This window comes from Henckelia pumila, chromosome 4, assembly GCF_033568475.1.
Source record: "Henckelia pumila isolate YLH828 chromosome 4, ASM3356847v2, whole genome shotgun sequence".
In the NCBI taxonomy this organism is placed as follows: Eukaryota; Viridiplantae; Streptophyta; class Magnoliopsida; order Lamiales; family Gesneriaceae; genus Henckelia; species Henckelia pumila.
Window position 1 is genome coordinate 67,716,058 of NC_133123.1, and position 16,570 is coordinate 67,732,627.

The window sequence follows — 16,570 nt, forward strand, 5'->3', positions numbered from 1 at the left end:
GAGATAGAAGTGAGACTCGTTTAGAAGTCGAATGAGCATGTCAACCTAGTTATGTTTTGCGATCATGTTTAGTCATTCGAACTTCTCGTATATGTTTTGTAAGCAAGAAACGATGTAGGTGCTATTGAATTGAATGTTGCTCTTCCCTAAACCTTTATTGTATTGTTATTGGAATGTCAAATACTCTTAATGCAAGTGTTTAGGTTTTGATTGAGTTTATTACAGTGCCTTAACCTTTTTGGGCAAGGGGACGGCGCGGGCGCGCGGCCTCTTTGCGAGGTATGAGCGCGGGCGCGCTTCCTTTGGCGCGGGCGCGTGGGGTTTTGCGGGGCGTAGGCGTGGGCGCGCTGATGTCAGCGCGGGCGCGTGAGCCTCCTTTTAAAAAAAATATATATATATATATTGGGTTCTTGATTACTTATAGCTTGTTGTCTGATATTAGTTGTTTAGAAACGAGGTCTCACATTAAGTGGTATCAGAGAGTTAAGATTCTTGGTCGAACTAGAGTGAGCGGGTAGATCGAGTCTGTGTGTATTGGCTCCTCGCATGTGTTTGAATTATTTTAACTATGTACTTAATTCCATGCGAGCATGCTTTATTATTGAGAATTATTGAATTACATGGTTATGTGATTTAATTTAATTTATAAAGCATGATCTACTTGAGATATAACTATTTCTGTTACCGACTGGTATCCGGTATTCCAAGCGGTTGTAAGGGCACTGATTGTAGCGATTGAGATATCTCGTGTCCTAACCTTTGATTATCAGATGGATCCTCGTCGAGTGATAAACAGAAACACACCACCAGTTATCCCTGCGACTGAGCAAGCTAGCACTGAGGTTGATCAGTTGGATGCTTCAGCGACACCTATGGAAACCTTGCTGAAGAGGTTTCAGTCGTTCAATCCGCCATTGTTGATGGGTTCAGAAAATCCAGTTGACTGTGAGAGTTGGTTGGATGATATGGATCAGTTGTTTGATTCCATTGACTACACAGATGACCGCCGAATCAGCTGCGTGGTGGTGCTAAGAGCTGGTGGATCATGACAAAGAAAGCATTTGAGAGTAGAGGTACAGAGGTTACTTGGACTCTTTTTAAATCTGAGTTTTATAAGCGGTTTTTCCCTATCTCGTATCGTAAGGATAAGGGAGCAGAGTTTGCAAATCTGAGGCAAGGGAATCTGATGTGGAGGAAGACACTCACCGGATCAGTGTGTGGGATTCTTCGGCAATTGTAACACATGTCAGCAACCGGGACACTTCTCTAAAGTGTGCCCTCAACGTAATAGAGATAGAGCTCAGAGTGGGAGTTTGTCTAGACCTGCAGCTCAGCCGGAGAGGCAGTCGTCTGCAGTGCACTCTTTCCAACCCCAGCAACAGCAGAACAGACAGGGAGGTAGCTCTAGTGCAAATCAGCCTCCGAGACAGCAAGCACGAGTCTTTGCATTGATAGAGGATCAGGCTCAGGCAGCACCTGACGATGTCATAGCAGGTAACTGTTTGATTTTCGGTCATTCTGCTCATGTCTTGATAGATACAGGTGCTTCCCATTCCTTTATCTCTGAGAAATATGTGTTATTGCATGCTTTGCCAACTGAATTGTTGCCTACAGTAGTAGCTGTTACTTCACCTTTGGGTGGAGGAATTGTTTCTGTCCGACTAGTCAGGAACTGTGAACTTTGTTTCGAGGGGAATTTGTTAGAATTCGACTGTATTGTGCTTGGGTTGTCATATTTTGATTGTATTGTCGGTATAGATGCTTTGACCAAGTACAGGGCAACAGTTGATTGTTTTCTGAAAGTTGTCAGGTTCAGACCTGAAATGGCAGACGAATGGAAATTCTTTGGTAAGGGTTCTCGATCTAGAATTCCTTTGATTTCAGTGTTATCTATGACTCGTTTGTTACAGAGAGGTGCAGAAGGATTTTTGGTTTATGCGGTTGATGTACTGAAATCTAGCCCAGCTTTGGTTGACTTACCAGTGGTTAGAGATTTTGCTGATGTGTTTCCGGAAGATGTTCCTGGATTGCCACCCATTCGAGAGGTTGAATTCAGCATTGACTTAGTGCCAGGTACTCAACCTATTTCAAAAGCTCCTTATCGTATGGCACTTGTTGAATTGAGAGAGTTGAAGGAGCAGCTTGAGGATTTGATTGCCAAGGGATACATCAGACCTAGTGTATCGCCTTGGGGTGCTCCTGTTCTATTCGTTCGGAAGAAGGATGGTTCTATGCGGCTCTGTATCGACTACCGTCAATTGAATCAGGCTACAGTTAAGAACATGTATCCTTTACCCCGAATAGATGACTTGTTTGATCAACTGCAGGGTTCTTCTGTCTACTCTAAGATTGATCTGAGGTCAGGTTATCATCAGTTGAGAATGCGAGAGGAAGACGTTCCTAAGACCGCATTCAGAACGAGGTATGGTCATTTTGAGTTTATAGTCATGCCATTTGGTTTGACTAACGCTCCAGCGGTTTTTATGGGTTTGATGAACCGTATCTTTCAGCGTTATTTAGATGAGTTCGTCATTATCTTTATCGATGATATTCTTATCTACTCGAAGAACCGTACTGACCATGCAGAGCACTTGAGGACCGTACTGCCGATTTTGCGAGTTGAGCAGTTGTTTGCCAAGCTGTCTAAGTGTGAATTCTGGTTAGATCGAGTTGTCTTTCTCGGTCATATCATTTCTGGAGATGGGATTTCTGTCGATCCCAGCAAGATTGAAGCGGTTATGAATTGGCCTAGACCTACTTCAGTGCCGGAGATCCGAAGCTTCATGGGTTTAGCTGGTTATTACCGTCGTTTCATCGAGGGTTTCTCGTCTATTGCCAAGCCTATTACCCAGCTGACTCAGAAGAATGCGCCTTTTGTCTAGACTGCAGATTGTGAGGCTAGCTTTGTTGATCTGAAGAGGAGACTGACCAGTGCTCCAATTCTTTCTATTCCGAAGGATACTGGAGGTTTCACAGTCTATTGTGATGCTTCTAACCGAGGCTTGGGTTGTGTTCTGATGCAGCATAAGCATGTGATAGTGTATGCATCGAGGCAGCTGAAACCGCACGAGACTCGTTATCCGGTTCATGATCTTGAACTAGCTGCGATCGTCTTTGCTCTGAAGATCTGGCGTCACTATCTTTATGGTGAGTCCTTCGAGATCTTTTCTGATCATAAGAGTCTTAAGTACTTGTTTTCTCAGGCAGAGCTGAATATGAGACAGAGAAGATGGTTAGATCTGTTGAAGGATTTCGATTGTGAAATCAAGTATTATCCGGGGAAGTCGAATGCAGTTGCAGATGCCTTGAGCCGAAAGCTATGTTCTTTATCTCTTACTACTATTGGTGTTTCTCAGTTGATCGATGATTGTTGCACTTCTGGTTTAGAGTTTGAAACAGATATGGAGACTATCAGAGTGTTTGCTATTCAAGCCGAACTGGAGTTGTTTGTTGCAATCAGAGAAGCACAGAAGTCTGAGCCGAGCATTCAGGTTTCAGTAGAGAAAGTCAGATCTGGACATCAGTCTGAATTCCAGGTTAGAGATGATGTATTGTATGTGAATAACCGTATTGTTGTGCCTGATATTTCGGATTTGAGGCAGCGTATTCTTCGAGAGGCTCATTGCAGTCGGTTTAGTATTCATCCTGGAGGTCGTAAGATGTACAACGATCTGAAGATTCAGTTTTGGTGGAAGAGAATGAAGAGCGACGTAGCGAGGTTTGTATCTCGGTGTTTGAATTGTCAGCAGGTGAAAGCAGAACGGAAGCGACCAGGAGGTCTGTTGCGCAGTCTATCTGTTCCTGAATGGAAGTGGGATCACATTTCCATGGATTTCGTCACGAAGCTACCACGATCCGTTCGAGGATGCGATGCCATTTGGGTAGTGATCGACCGATTGACGAAGTCTGCGTGTTTTATTCCGTACAGGATGACGTATCGTCATGATCAGATGGCTGAGTTGTATGTTAGCAATGTTGTGAGACTGCATGGTGTGCCGAAGTCGATCGTTTCAGACAGAGATCCTAGATTCACTTCTCACTTCTGGCACAGTCTTCAGGGGGCACTTGGTACTCGATTGCATCTGAGTACAGCTTATCATCCTCAGACCGATGGACAGTCAGAGCGGACTATCCAGACGTTAGAGGATATGCTGCGAGCGGTAGTGCTAGACTTTGGCACTAGTTGGCAGGATTCTTTGCCTCTTGTCGAGTTTTCTTACAACAACAGCTTCCAAGCGAGTATCGGTATGGCGCCTTTTGAGGCTTTGTATGGTAAGAAGTGCCGATCTCCGTTTTTTTGGGATGATTTATCCGAGTCACCAGATTTGGGACCGGAGATGCTTAGAGATATGGCAGAGCAGGTTAAGATCATTCAGACCAGAATGAAGACAGCTCAAAATAGACAGGCAAAGTATGCGAATGTCAGGCGTAGACCTCTGAGTTTTGATCAGGGAGACCGAGTCTTTCTGAAGATTTCACCTTTCAGAGGCACTGTCAGATTCGGTAAGAGAGGGAAGTTATCTCCGAGATTCATCGGGCCGTACGAGATTCTCGAGAAGTTAGGCGATCTTGCCTACAGACTTGCACTTCCTCCGTCTTTATCTGGTATTCACGACGTTTTTCACGTCTCTATGCTGCGAAAGTATTAACCAGATATTTCTCATATCCTTAACCCTGACAAAGCCGAGTTAGACGAGACTCTGAGCTACTTTGAGCGACCGATTCAGATCCTTGATCGGAAGGAGAAACAACTCAGAACCAAGTCGATCCCGTTAGTGAAAGTGCAGTGGATCCGTCACGGAGTCGAGGAAGCAACTTGGGAGACAGAATCTGACTTGAGACAGCTTTTTCCAGAGTTATTCAGTTGACGTGAGTTCTTCTTACTGTCTTTAGTTCTTTATTCTAGCTTATGAGTTGTGGTTCTTGTTGATTTCGAGGACGAAATCTCTTCTTAGTGGGGGAGAATTGTAACGCCCTATTTTTATCTTAAATGAGTTTATTTGAGTTAATCGGAGATTACAGAGTTCACGAGCCGACTCGATTTTGATCAGGGTCCTTTTTGCAAAAATTGGATTTTTCAGGGACTAAAACGCAAATTGTGGATTTTATATATTATCTACTCTTAAAAATTGGTTGACAAAGTCTTCTTCATCCTCTCCAAGCCGTCTCCCTCCATTCTCATGCCTCCAAGATTTTCCAAGCTTTGGGATTCCAGTCCGAGCACGATCCGGCCGTTGGAATTTATTTCTGAAGGCAGTTTAGCGATCACTGCAGCGAGAGCTCCGTTATATCGTAAGTTTTTCTACGATCGGATACATTCTAGTTTTTGGATGTTGTTAGAATCGTTTGAGATTCGAGTATGTTGTTCTCTACAGAGTTCTGATCGTTTATTATCTGTCGGTTTTGAATTAGAGCGACGTTTGGATTTGTTATGATTTTTGGAAGCCATTTTCGAAAATGTGGATTTTGAGATTGATGGGTTTGCTTTGTTTTGGTTGTCTTAGAATTTTTATGAGGTTATATTGCTATTGAACTGCTGTCTGCGTTGTCGGTTTGTTCAGTTATAGCGGTTATGCCGTCGGTTTGAGTTTTGGAGATTTGAACCGTTTTTGAAGTTGTTGAACTTGGCTTGTAAGTCGATCATGGTAATTTATCTTTGATTGTATCTGAACAGATTCGTTTGGAGTTGTCAAGCCCTGTGTTAGCAGCATTTGGTCGTCGAGAATTGGACGAAGAACGGTAAAGAGATTACCTTGAACCGTTGCCTTTGTTGTTGGATTGTTTAGTTGTTGATTAAACCTTTTGTTGTAGCTTATCCAGAGTTGGAACTACTGCATTGAAAGGTAAAAGCAGTCATCGTAGCGGGATAGCATACTCGGGACTGTTGGTTCTCGAGTTTCCCCTTTTTAAATCACATATTGCATTGATACTTGTTCTAGCACGTGGAACTTGTAATTGTTGATTGATTGAGTTTTTGTTATGTGGCTTATGTTTATGTTTCTGTTATAAATTCATCTTGAGCCTACTTTGATTTCAGCGGGCAGAACCGCCCTTTTTGTTAGACGTTTGGGAACTATGATTGAGTGGCCTAGGTTGTAGTATTTCGCCTAGTGCTAGCATACTCATTATGGTTGCTCAAAGTCTAGAGGAGTGGGATACGTGGCACCACCTCGATTGGGAGAGTCGGTGAGTCGTTACGTGATCTCATCCTCGGGATCCCAAAAGCAGAGCAATACTCCCGTGTTTATCAGAATCGATATCCTGGTTTTAAAGACATGCATATCATTAACTTCGACTTGAATATGTGGTTTGATAGCATGTTGTATATTCATTACTTGATATGTTGCTTTTACTGGGATTATCCTTCTCACCGGTTATCCGGCTATTGCTTTGTTTTGTATGTGTACTTGGCAACAGGAAGGGCAGGATCAAGTCAGCATAGACCTGGTTAGCGTCCAGAGCAAGAGATAGAAGTGAGACTCGTTTAGAAGTCGAATCAGCATGTCAACCTAGTTATGTTTTGCGATCATGTTTAGTCATTCGAACTTCTCGTATATGTTTTGTAAGCAAGAAACGATGTAGGTGCTATTGAATTGAATGTTGCTCTTCCCTAAACCTTTCTTGTATTGTTATTGGAATGTCAAATACTCTTAATGCAAGTGTTTAGGTTTTGATTGAGTTTATTACAGTGCCTTAACCTTTCTGGGCGAGGGGACGGCGCGGGCGCGCGGCCTCTTTGCGAGGTATGAGCGCGGGCGCGCTGATGTCAGCGCAGGCGCGCGAGCCTCCTTTTAAAAAAAATATATATATATATTGGGTTCTTGATTACTTATCGCTTGTTGTCTGATATTAGTTGTTTAGAAACGAGGTCTCACAATCATGCTACAAAGTGAGTCAAAATTAAAACTCCAACGAGTCTTTCCAGGCCGTAATAAATTTCCAATTTGATTAATCCTCTACCAGTATCACGTTCACCAGTAGCTACCATATGTGCAACTTCAATTCTTTGAGCAGAATGTAACTCGGCGTGGCGTTTAGGAGATGCATTGATGAGATTACAAATGGAATTCAATTTTGAAAATAATAACCAAATGGATACCTCTTTTTCAGCAGCTCCAGTTAATGCTAGTTGGAGTCGATGAGCGAAACAATGCACATAATATGCACATGAACAATCCCTCAAGAAAAGACCTTGTAATCCATTCCAAGAACCGCGCATATTGCTAGCTCCATCATATCCCTATCCCTGCATGTTGTGGATATGCAAGTCATAACGACCAAGAGCATCAGATATTTCTTTCTTAAGTGTTGTAGCAGTTGTATCTGTTACATGTACAATGGAAAAGAACCGCTCTCTTAAAAATCCATCAATGTCTACAAATCTTAATACTATTTCCATCTGCTCCTTGTTAGATGCATCTCGTGCTTCATCAACTAAAATGCAGAATTTTGCATCCCCTGTTTCTTTTCGAATCTTGGTTCTCACTTGGTTGGAAATAATATTCAAAATATCTTTTTGAATATCTGGTGAAGTATACTTTGCATTCTTTGGAGCTTTCTCTAAGACGATGTCCCCGATACTCTCATTCATTTTTCCCATAAATTTTATTATTTCGATAAAATTTCCATGATTTTTAGAATCTAGAGATTAGTCATGCCCTCTAAGTGCACATGCATGCAAAGTAAGCCATCGAATGCTTTCAATAGTTGCTGTAAGACGCAATCTGTTCTTCTACTTTTCTTCTGAAGATTGTGCATTTATCACTTTGTCAATATGACAAGGTATATTCATCAAATTATTAAGATATTCCATAGCCTTGTTATGTTTTGAAGTATTGCATCCTATATGCATTAAAAATGCACATCTATCCCCATCATTAACTCGCTTCCAATATTTGTAACCATCTATCGTAAATTCAGAATTGCGAGGATTTTACACAATATATAGATTCCACCAAAAAACTACCTTAGTTTTAGAACAAAATAAAAAAAAAACAAGATAAACAAATATTTCATTTAATTTATACGGTTCTACCAATATATACAAATCCACAACAAAAGAAAAAAAACAATATAAAACAACAAATATTTCATCCCAATTCCCAAACCATTAACCAACCCTTGACCCTTCTGTTCGAACGGACCACTTTTGTGTAAAAACAATTTTTCAAGATATTTAATTACTTAATTACTATCATTTATCAAATAATATATTATCTAAAAACATTACATTCTTGTAATTGAAAAACTAAAATAAAACAATCCAACCAAAATCTGGGTCACCTATTTTTAATCTTGTGTTAGGGCAAAAAATAATTTTTAACAAAAGTAGTGTCAAACGATAGCTTACAATGAGAGCTTTCCAAATATGTGGTCGATTATAAATTTTTGCTACCAAATATGACGAATCGATCGATTGGTTAAAGAAAGAGAAAGTCTGAGAACTTTTTTTTTCAAAACACTTTTGAGAGAATACGGGAGAACCGAGAATGTGAGAGAAAATATAAGAATGGATGTGGGGCTACAAATATATTATAAATAATACAAAAGTACTAATATATATATTTTTTAATTTAGGTGGGGCTGGAGCCCACCCTAGCCCCTAGGGTGGCTCCGCCGGTGAATGTGATTAAATCTTTTTGTTGACAAGAATGACCCGTACCAGATTTATAACGAGCTTCCATGTGTGGTATCTCAATATCATGCTTGACACAAACTTATTTCACATAACTAAGTAGGATAACAAATCCTTCTTCTCTCAAAGTATGCAGTAAAGTTTTAGTAGTTGAAACACAATCCATTGCACTTAAAATATCCAGATATTTCTCTTGCAATGATCGACAAAGCAGATTTGTTAGCCCCATCATCTTCTGCATCAAGTGTAATATGAATACGAAATCAAAAGACTTCATCGCAATCAACAAACCACTAGCTTCACCACGGATAGAATTAGAAGCCCCATCATTCACCATGTTTTCTAGCACAGTAGTGACAGAGCTATACATATCAATCATGCTACAAAGTGAGTCAAAATTAAAACTCCAACGAGTCTTTCCAGGCCGTAATAAATTTCCAATTTGATTACATCCTCTACCAGTATCACGTTCACCAGTAGCTACCATATGTGCAACTTCAATTCTTTGAGCAGAATGTAACTCGGCGTGGCGTTTAGGAGATGCATTGATGAGATTAAAAATGGAATTCAATTTTGAAAAGAATAACCAAATGGATACCTCTTTTTTAGCAGCTGCAGTTAATGCTAGTTGGAGCCGATGAGCGAAACAATGTACATAATATGCACATGAACAATCCCTCAAGAAAAGACCTTGTAATCCATTCCAAGAACCGTGCATATTGCTAGCTCCATCATATCCCTGTCCCCGCATGTTGTGGATATGAAAGTCATAACGACCAAGAGCATCAGATATTTCTTTCTTAAGTGTTGTAGCAGTTGTATCTGTTACATGTACAATGGAAAAGAACCGCTCTCTTAAAAATCCATCAATGTCTACAAATCTTAATACAATTTCCATCTGCTCCTTGTTAGATGCATCTCTTACTTCATCAACTAAAATGCAGAATTTTGCATCCCCAGTTTCTTTTCGAATCTTGGTTCTCACTTGGTTGGAAATAATATTCAAAATATCTTTCTGAATATCTGGTGAAGTATACTTTGCATTCTTTGGAGCTTTCTCTAAGACGATGTCCCCGATACTCTCATTCATTTTTCCCATAAATTTTATTATCTCGATAAAATTTCCACGATTTTTAGAAGCTAGAGATTCGTCATGCCCTCTAAGTGCACATGCTTGCAAAGTAAGCCATCGAATGCTTTCAATAGTTGTTGTAAGACGCAATCTGTTCTTCTGCTTTTCTTCTGAAGATTGTGCATTTATCACTTTGTCAATATGACAAGGTATATTAATCAAATTATTAAGATATTCCACAGCCTTGTTATGTGGTGAAGTATTGCATCCTATATGCATTAAAAATGCACATCTATCCCCATCATTAACTCGCTTCCAATATTTGTAACCATCTATCGTAAATGCAGAATTGCGAGGATTTTTATGTTCAAACAAAAAACACGGAAAACAAAATGCAGCATCTTTCGAAGGAGAATACTCTAACCAAGTAAATTTCTTAAACCAATGACTTTGGAACCGTCAATTTTGACTTCCAAATTTGGTCGGAGGATACACATTCTTAATAGGTTGATATGACCCCATCTTGATATAAGATCGTCTGATTTCATCCATTGGATTAACATGATATTTCCATATCGAAGCACGTAATTCCGGATCAGGTTCAACGGTACTCACATCAATATCAGTTCTAGGAGATTTGTTCGGTTGTTGATCACTGGGATTTGGGATGACAATACTGGACGGAGAATGCTCCTGACTTGTCGATGTTTGCTTTTTTGGTTTAAAAAATAAATCGATAGTTTTTCTCTTATTCATTTGAGTTCCTTTATAATCTATCAAAATAACAAAAATGTAAACAATGAGAATTAATTTAATACATGATTATACAATATTCAATTAGCACAAACAAATCTTAGAAAAAGCATTTGAATGAGCATTTAAAAAAATCCAAATTTCGATCATTAAAAATGCTAATTCAATCATCAATTATAAAAATGGAAGGATGTTTCTACTCTCATTCCACCACTGCCTTTTTTTATTTTTATTTATTTGTGTAGCAAACACTATCTAGATTTACACAATATATAGATTCCACCAAAAAACTACCTTAATTTTAGAACAAAATAAAACAAACAAAATAAAAAAATATTTCATTTAATTTATACGATTCTACCAATATATACAAATTCATAACAAAAGAAAAAAAAAACAATATAAAACAACAAATATTTCATCCCAATTCCCAAACCATTAACCAACCCTTGACCCTTCTGTTCGATCGGCCCACTTTTGTGTAAAATTTTTTTTTCAAGATATTTAATTACTTAATTACTATCATTTATCAAATAATCTATTATCTAAAAACATTACATTCTTGTAATTGAAAAACTAAAATAAAACAATCCAACCAAAATCTGGGTCACCTATTTTTAATCTTGTGTTAAGGCAGAAAATAATTATTAACAAAAGTAGTGTCAAACGATAGCTTACAATGAGAGCTTTCCAAATATATGGTCGATTATAAATTTTGGCTACCAAATATGACGAATCAATCAATTGATTAAAAAAAGAGAGGGTCTGAGAACTTTTTTTTTTCAAAACACTTTTGAGAGAATACGGGAGAACCGAGAATGTAAGAGAAAATATAAGAATGGATGTGGGGCTACAAATATATTATAAATAATACAAAAGTACTAATATTTTTTTTTTAAAATTTAGGTGGGGCTGGAGCCTACCCTAGCCCCTAGGGTGGCTCCGCCCCTGACTGTGATTGAATCTTTTTGTTGACAAGAACGACCCGTACCAGATTTATAACAAGCTTCCATGTGTGGTATCTCAATAACATGCTTGACACAAACTTATTTCACATAACTAAGTAGGATAACAAATCCTTCTTCTCTCAAAGTATGCAGTAAAGTTTTAGTAGTTGAAACACAATCCATTGCACTTAAAATATCCAGAGATTTCTCTTGCAATGATCAAAAAAGTAGATTTGTTAGCCCCATCATCTTCTGCATCAAGTGTAATATGAATACGAAATCAAAAGACTTCATCGCAATCAACAAACCACTAGCTTCACCACGGATAGAATTAGAAGCCCCATCATTCACCATGTTTTCTAGCACAGTAGTGACAGAGCTATACATATCAATCATGCTACAAAGTGAGTCAAAATTAAAACTCAAACGAGTCTTTCCAGGCCGTAATAAATTTCCAATTTGATTACATCCTCTATCAGTATCACGTTCACCAGTAGCTACCATATGTGCAACTTCAATTCTTTGAGCAGAATGTAACTCAGCGTGGCGTTTAGGAGATGCATTGATGAGATTACAAATGGAATTCAATTTTGAAAAGAATAACAAATGGATACCTCTTTTTCAGCAGCTGCAGTTAATGCTAGTTGGTGCCGATGAGCGAAAAAATATACATAATATGCACATGAACAATCCCTCAAGAAAAGACCTTGTAATCCATTCCAAGAACCGCGCATATTGCTAGCTCCATCATATCCCTGTCCCCGCATGTTGTGGATATACAAGTCATAACGACCAAGAGCATCAGATATTTCTTTCTTAAGTGTTGCAGCAGTTGTATCTGTTACATGTACAATGGTAAAGAACCGCTCTCTTAAAAATCCATCAATGTCTACAAATCTTAATACAATTGTCATCTGCTCCTTGTTAGATGCATCTCTTGCTTCATCAACTAAAATGAAGAATTTTGCATCCCCAATTTCTTTTCGAATCATGGTTCTCACTTGGTTGGAAATAATATTCAAAATATTTTTCTTAATATCTGGTGAAGTATACTTTGCATTCTTTGGAGCTTTCTCTAAGACGATGTCCCCGATACTCTCATTCATTTTTCCCATAAATTTTATCATCTCGATAAAATTTCCACGATTTTTAGAAGCTAGAGATTCGTCATGCCCTCTAAGTGCACATGCTTGCAAAGTAAGCCATCGAATACTTTCAATAGTTGTTGTAAGACGCAATCTGTTCTTCTGCTTTTCTTCTGAAGATTGTGCATTTATCACTTTGTCAATATGACAAGGTTAATTCATCAAATTATTAAGATATTCCACAGCCTTGTTATGTGGTGAAGTATTGCATCCTATATGCATTAAAAATGCACATCTATCCCCATCATTAACTCGCTTCCAATATTTGTAACCATCTATCGTAAATGCAGAATTGCGAGGATTTTTATGTTCAAACAAAAAACACGGAAAACAAAATGCAGCATCTTTCGAAGGAGAATACTCTAACCAAGTAAATTTCTTAAACCAATGACTTTGGAACCGTCAATTTTGATTTCCAAATTTGGTCGGAGGATACACATTCTTAATAGGTTGATATGACCCCATCTTGATATAAGATCGTCTGATTTCATCCATTGGATTAACATGATATTTCCATATCGAAGCACGTAATTCCGGATCAGGTTCAACGGTACTCACATCAATATCAGTTCTAGGAGATTTGTTCGGTTGTTGATCACTGGGATTTGGGATGACAATACTGGACGGAGAATGCTCCTGACTTGTCGATGTTTGCTTTTTTGGTTTAAAAAATAAATCGATAGTTTTTCTCTTATTCATTTGAGTTCCTTTATAATCTATCAAAATAACAAAAATGTAAACAATGAGAATTAATTTAATACATGATTATACAATATTCAATTAGCACAAACAAATCTTAGAAAAAGCATTTGAATGAGCATTTAAAAAAATCCAAATTTCGATCATTAAAAATGCTAATTCAATCATCAATTATAAAAATGGAAGGATGTTTCTACTCTCATTCCACCACTGCCTTTTTTTATTTTTATTTATTTGTGTAGCAAACACTATCTAGATTTACACAATATATAGATTCCACCAAAAAACTACCTTAATTTTAGAACAAAATAAAACAAACAAAATAAAAAAATATTTCATTTAATTTATACGATTCTACCAATATATACAAATTCATAACAAAAGAAAAAAAAAACAATATAAAACAACAAATATTTCATCCCAATTCCCAAACCATTAACCAACCCTTGACCCTTCTGTTCGATCGGCCCACTTTTGTGTAAAAAAAACTTTTCAAGATATTTAATTACTTAATTACTATCATTTATCAAATAATCTATTATCTAAAAACATTACATTCTTGTACTTGAAAAACTAAAATAAAACAATCCAACCAAAATCTGGGTCACCTATTTTTAATCTTGTGTTAGGGCAGAAAATAATTATTAACAAAAGTAGTGTCAAACGATAGCCTACAATGAGAGTTTTCCAAATATGTGGTCGATTATAAATTTTGGCTACCAAATATGACGAATTGATCGATTGATTAAAGAAAGAGAGGGTCTGAGAACTTTTTTTTTTCAAAACACTTTTGAGAGAATACGGGAGAATCGAGAATGTGAGAGAAAATATAAGAATGGATGTGGGGCTACAAATATATTATAAATAATACAAAAGTACTAATATATTTTTTTTAAAATTTAGGTGGGGCTGGAGCCCACCCTAGCCCCTAGGGTGGCTCCGCCCCTGCTCATGTGCATGGTTTATGTTTATTGATGTTTTGGTATTTTTGGCTAAGATTTCTTATTAATATTTCTTATTGAGAAAATTCCAATTTTGGTCCGATATGTTTGTCACTTTACGATTTTGGTCCTCTACATTTTCATATTTCAGTTTTAGTCCTGTATGTTTTTAATTTTGGCAATTTTAGTCATTTTTATTCCAAAATGCTTACGTGGCATCATACACGTCAGTTCCACATCAGCACTGCATTGGTGCCATATTAGCGTCACATCAAAAAAAGACTAAAATTGCCAAAAAAAACAAAGATAGCGGACTAAAACTGAAATCTGAAAATATAAATGACCGAAATCGCAAAATGACAAACATATAGGACGGAAAAATAAATTTTCCCTTTCTTATTTAGTCTCAATAATATCAGAGACGTTACATATTTACTTGAAAATATAATTTTAAAAATTACACATAGAATATTGTATTAAGTGATTTAATGAGTAATGACAAATATTAAATCATGTACCTAACAAATTAAATTAAGAAGCTATTTTAAAAGTAAAAGTATTAATTTAGTTTACAAGATATTATTATTAAACAATAAACATTAACAATAAAAGGTCGGCAAATGAACATTAAATCCATAAACCTAACTTTCATTCATTTATAAATCCATACTAAAATATTGATGCGGCATTTTCATGAGTTACCGGGTGAAGTTAATCATCCTAATACTCCTAAATGTGAGATGTGGCACCCTCCACCCTTGTCATATGTTAAATGTAATATTGATGCGGCATTTCCAAAAGATACAGGGGTTACTGGTTTTGGTATGGTATTACAAGATGCTTCAGGTGTATTTTTAGGGGGACGGTCTTCTGTTTTTCATGGCAGGTTACAGGTTCCTGAAGGTGAAGCTATGAGCATCCTGGAAGCTCTCTCTTGGGTGCGCAATTTGGGGTTTCAAAAGCTAATCTTTGAATCGGACTCAAAAATTGTGGTTGATTCGTTGGGATCTTCAGTAAATGATTTGTCTGAACTCGCTTCTATTGTCTCTCAATGTAAGATAATCATGAATCCATATCCTGAGTTCATAGTACGGTTTGTGCCAAGAAAAGCAAATGAAATTGCTCATATTGTTGCTAGGAATGCATATTGTTGTCCTAGCCCTAGTTCATGGGTTGAGGCACCAACATCTGTGGTGGCCCTTCTCTCAATCGTTTGTAATCGTCTGGATCATTTTAATATAATTATGTGATTGTGCTTGTTTCAAAAAAAAAAATCTATACTAAAATAAAACTTATTTTCCACTCCCTGGAGAGAGAAAATTTTTCCAAAAATCTCCAAATACCCTTTTATATTAAAAAAAAAGTGAGAGAATGGACATAAAAAAAGACTAATTCAAATAGTATTTATATAAAAATTTAAATTAAAATAAAAAAACATAAACCATATCATATACATGTTTATGTTGATAAGTATATATGTGTCTAGCAAGTAAACATATACTCCCAAATCATTATTGAAAAAAATATGATAAAAGATTAAAAGTTCAAATAGGGGATGAATCAATTATTATGCTTAATACAGTAGCAGAAAAATTAAAAATAGAAATTGAGGAAACAAAATTTGTAATACTAATTATATACCAAATAGAATCAGGAATGGATATTACAATAGGGAATAATTTTTTAAGACAATATCTTTCATTTACACAATTTGAAGATCACATAACTTTAAACAAAAGCTCACCAATGATTCACATTCCCAAAATACGAACAACATTTTGTGTAGGAAATGAAGGATTTACAAAGAATTTTCATAAATGAAATAAAAATCCAATATAATTAAAAATAGATAATATTTTAACGATTAATCCTCAAAAAAAAATCATGAAAAAATTTCATGATATTTGTTCTGAAAATCCTCAGGACAAAATTAAGAAAAGAAAATAATTTATTGCTTCAATAAAACTTAAAGACTCTAATATCACGATCCGTGAAGCACCAAGAAGTTGCAACATGAATAATGTAAAAATATTCGAAAAAGAGGTCCAAAAACTATTCAAACTCAGAATAATCATTCCAAGTAAGAGTCCACACTCTTCACCAGTTTTTTATGTCAGCAAGAAAGATACTGAGAAGAAAAGAATGGTAATTGATTATCGAAAAATGAATAATGCAACAATTATGGATGAATATTACATCCCCGAATAAGAATGATTTACTATCTTACATAGGAGAAATGAAATATTTCTCCAGTCTAGATTGTAAATCAGGATTCTGAAAATACAGCTAGATCCACAAACACAATTACTTACAGCATTCACTATCAATAGACGGTATTACCTTTCAGACTTAAACAAGCACCAGGTATTTTTCAAAGA

At 36.9% G+C, this 16,570-nt stretch overlaps 2 protein-coding genes across 2 annotated transcripts; both read right to left on the reverse strand.

Moving 5' to 3' along the window:
- Window positions 1-8,717: 8,717 nt before the first annotated feature.
- Window positions 8,718-9,986, reverse strand: LOC140861137 (uncharacterized). The gene has a single exon (XM_073264146.1). It carries the CDS (start codon window positions 9,984-9,986, stop codon window positions 8,718-8,720), a length of 1,269 nt encoding a protein of 422 aa, XP_073120247.1.
- A 2,005-nt stretch (window positions 9,987-11,991) lies between these two features.
- On the reverse strand, window positions 11,992-12,513 carry LOC140861138 (uncharacterized). The gene has a single exon (XM_073264148.1). It carries the CDS (start codon window positions 12,511-12,513, stop codon window positions 11,992-11,994), a length of 522 nt encoding a protein of 173 aa, XP_073120249.1.
- Window positions 12,514-16,570: the final 4,057 nt, after the last annotated feature.

Bases quoted from the DNA above. Each gene is read 5' to 3' on its own strand.
- LOC140861137 (XM_073264146.1), bottom strand. From the start codon at position 9,986: ATGCATATAGGATGCAATACTTCACCACATAACAAGGCTGTGGAATAT.
- LOC140861138 (XM_073264148.1), bottom strand. From the start codon at position 12,513: ATGAATGAGAGTATCGGGGACATCGTCTTAGAGAAAGCTCCAAAGAAT.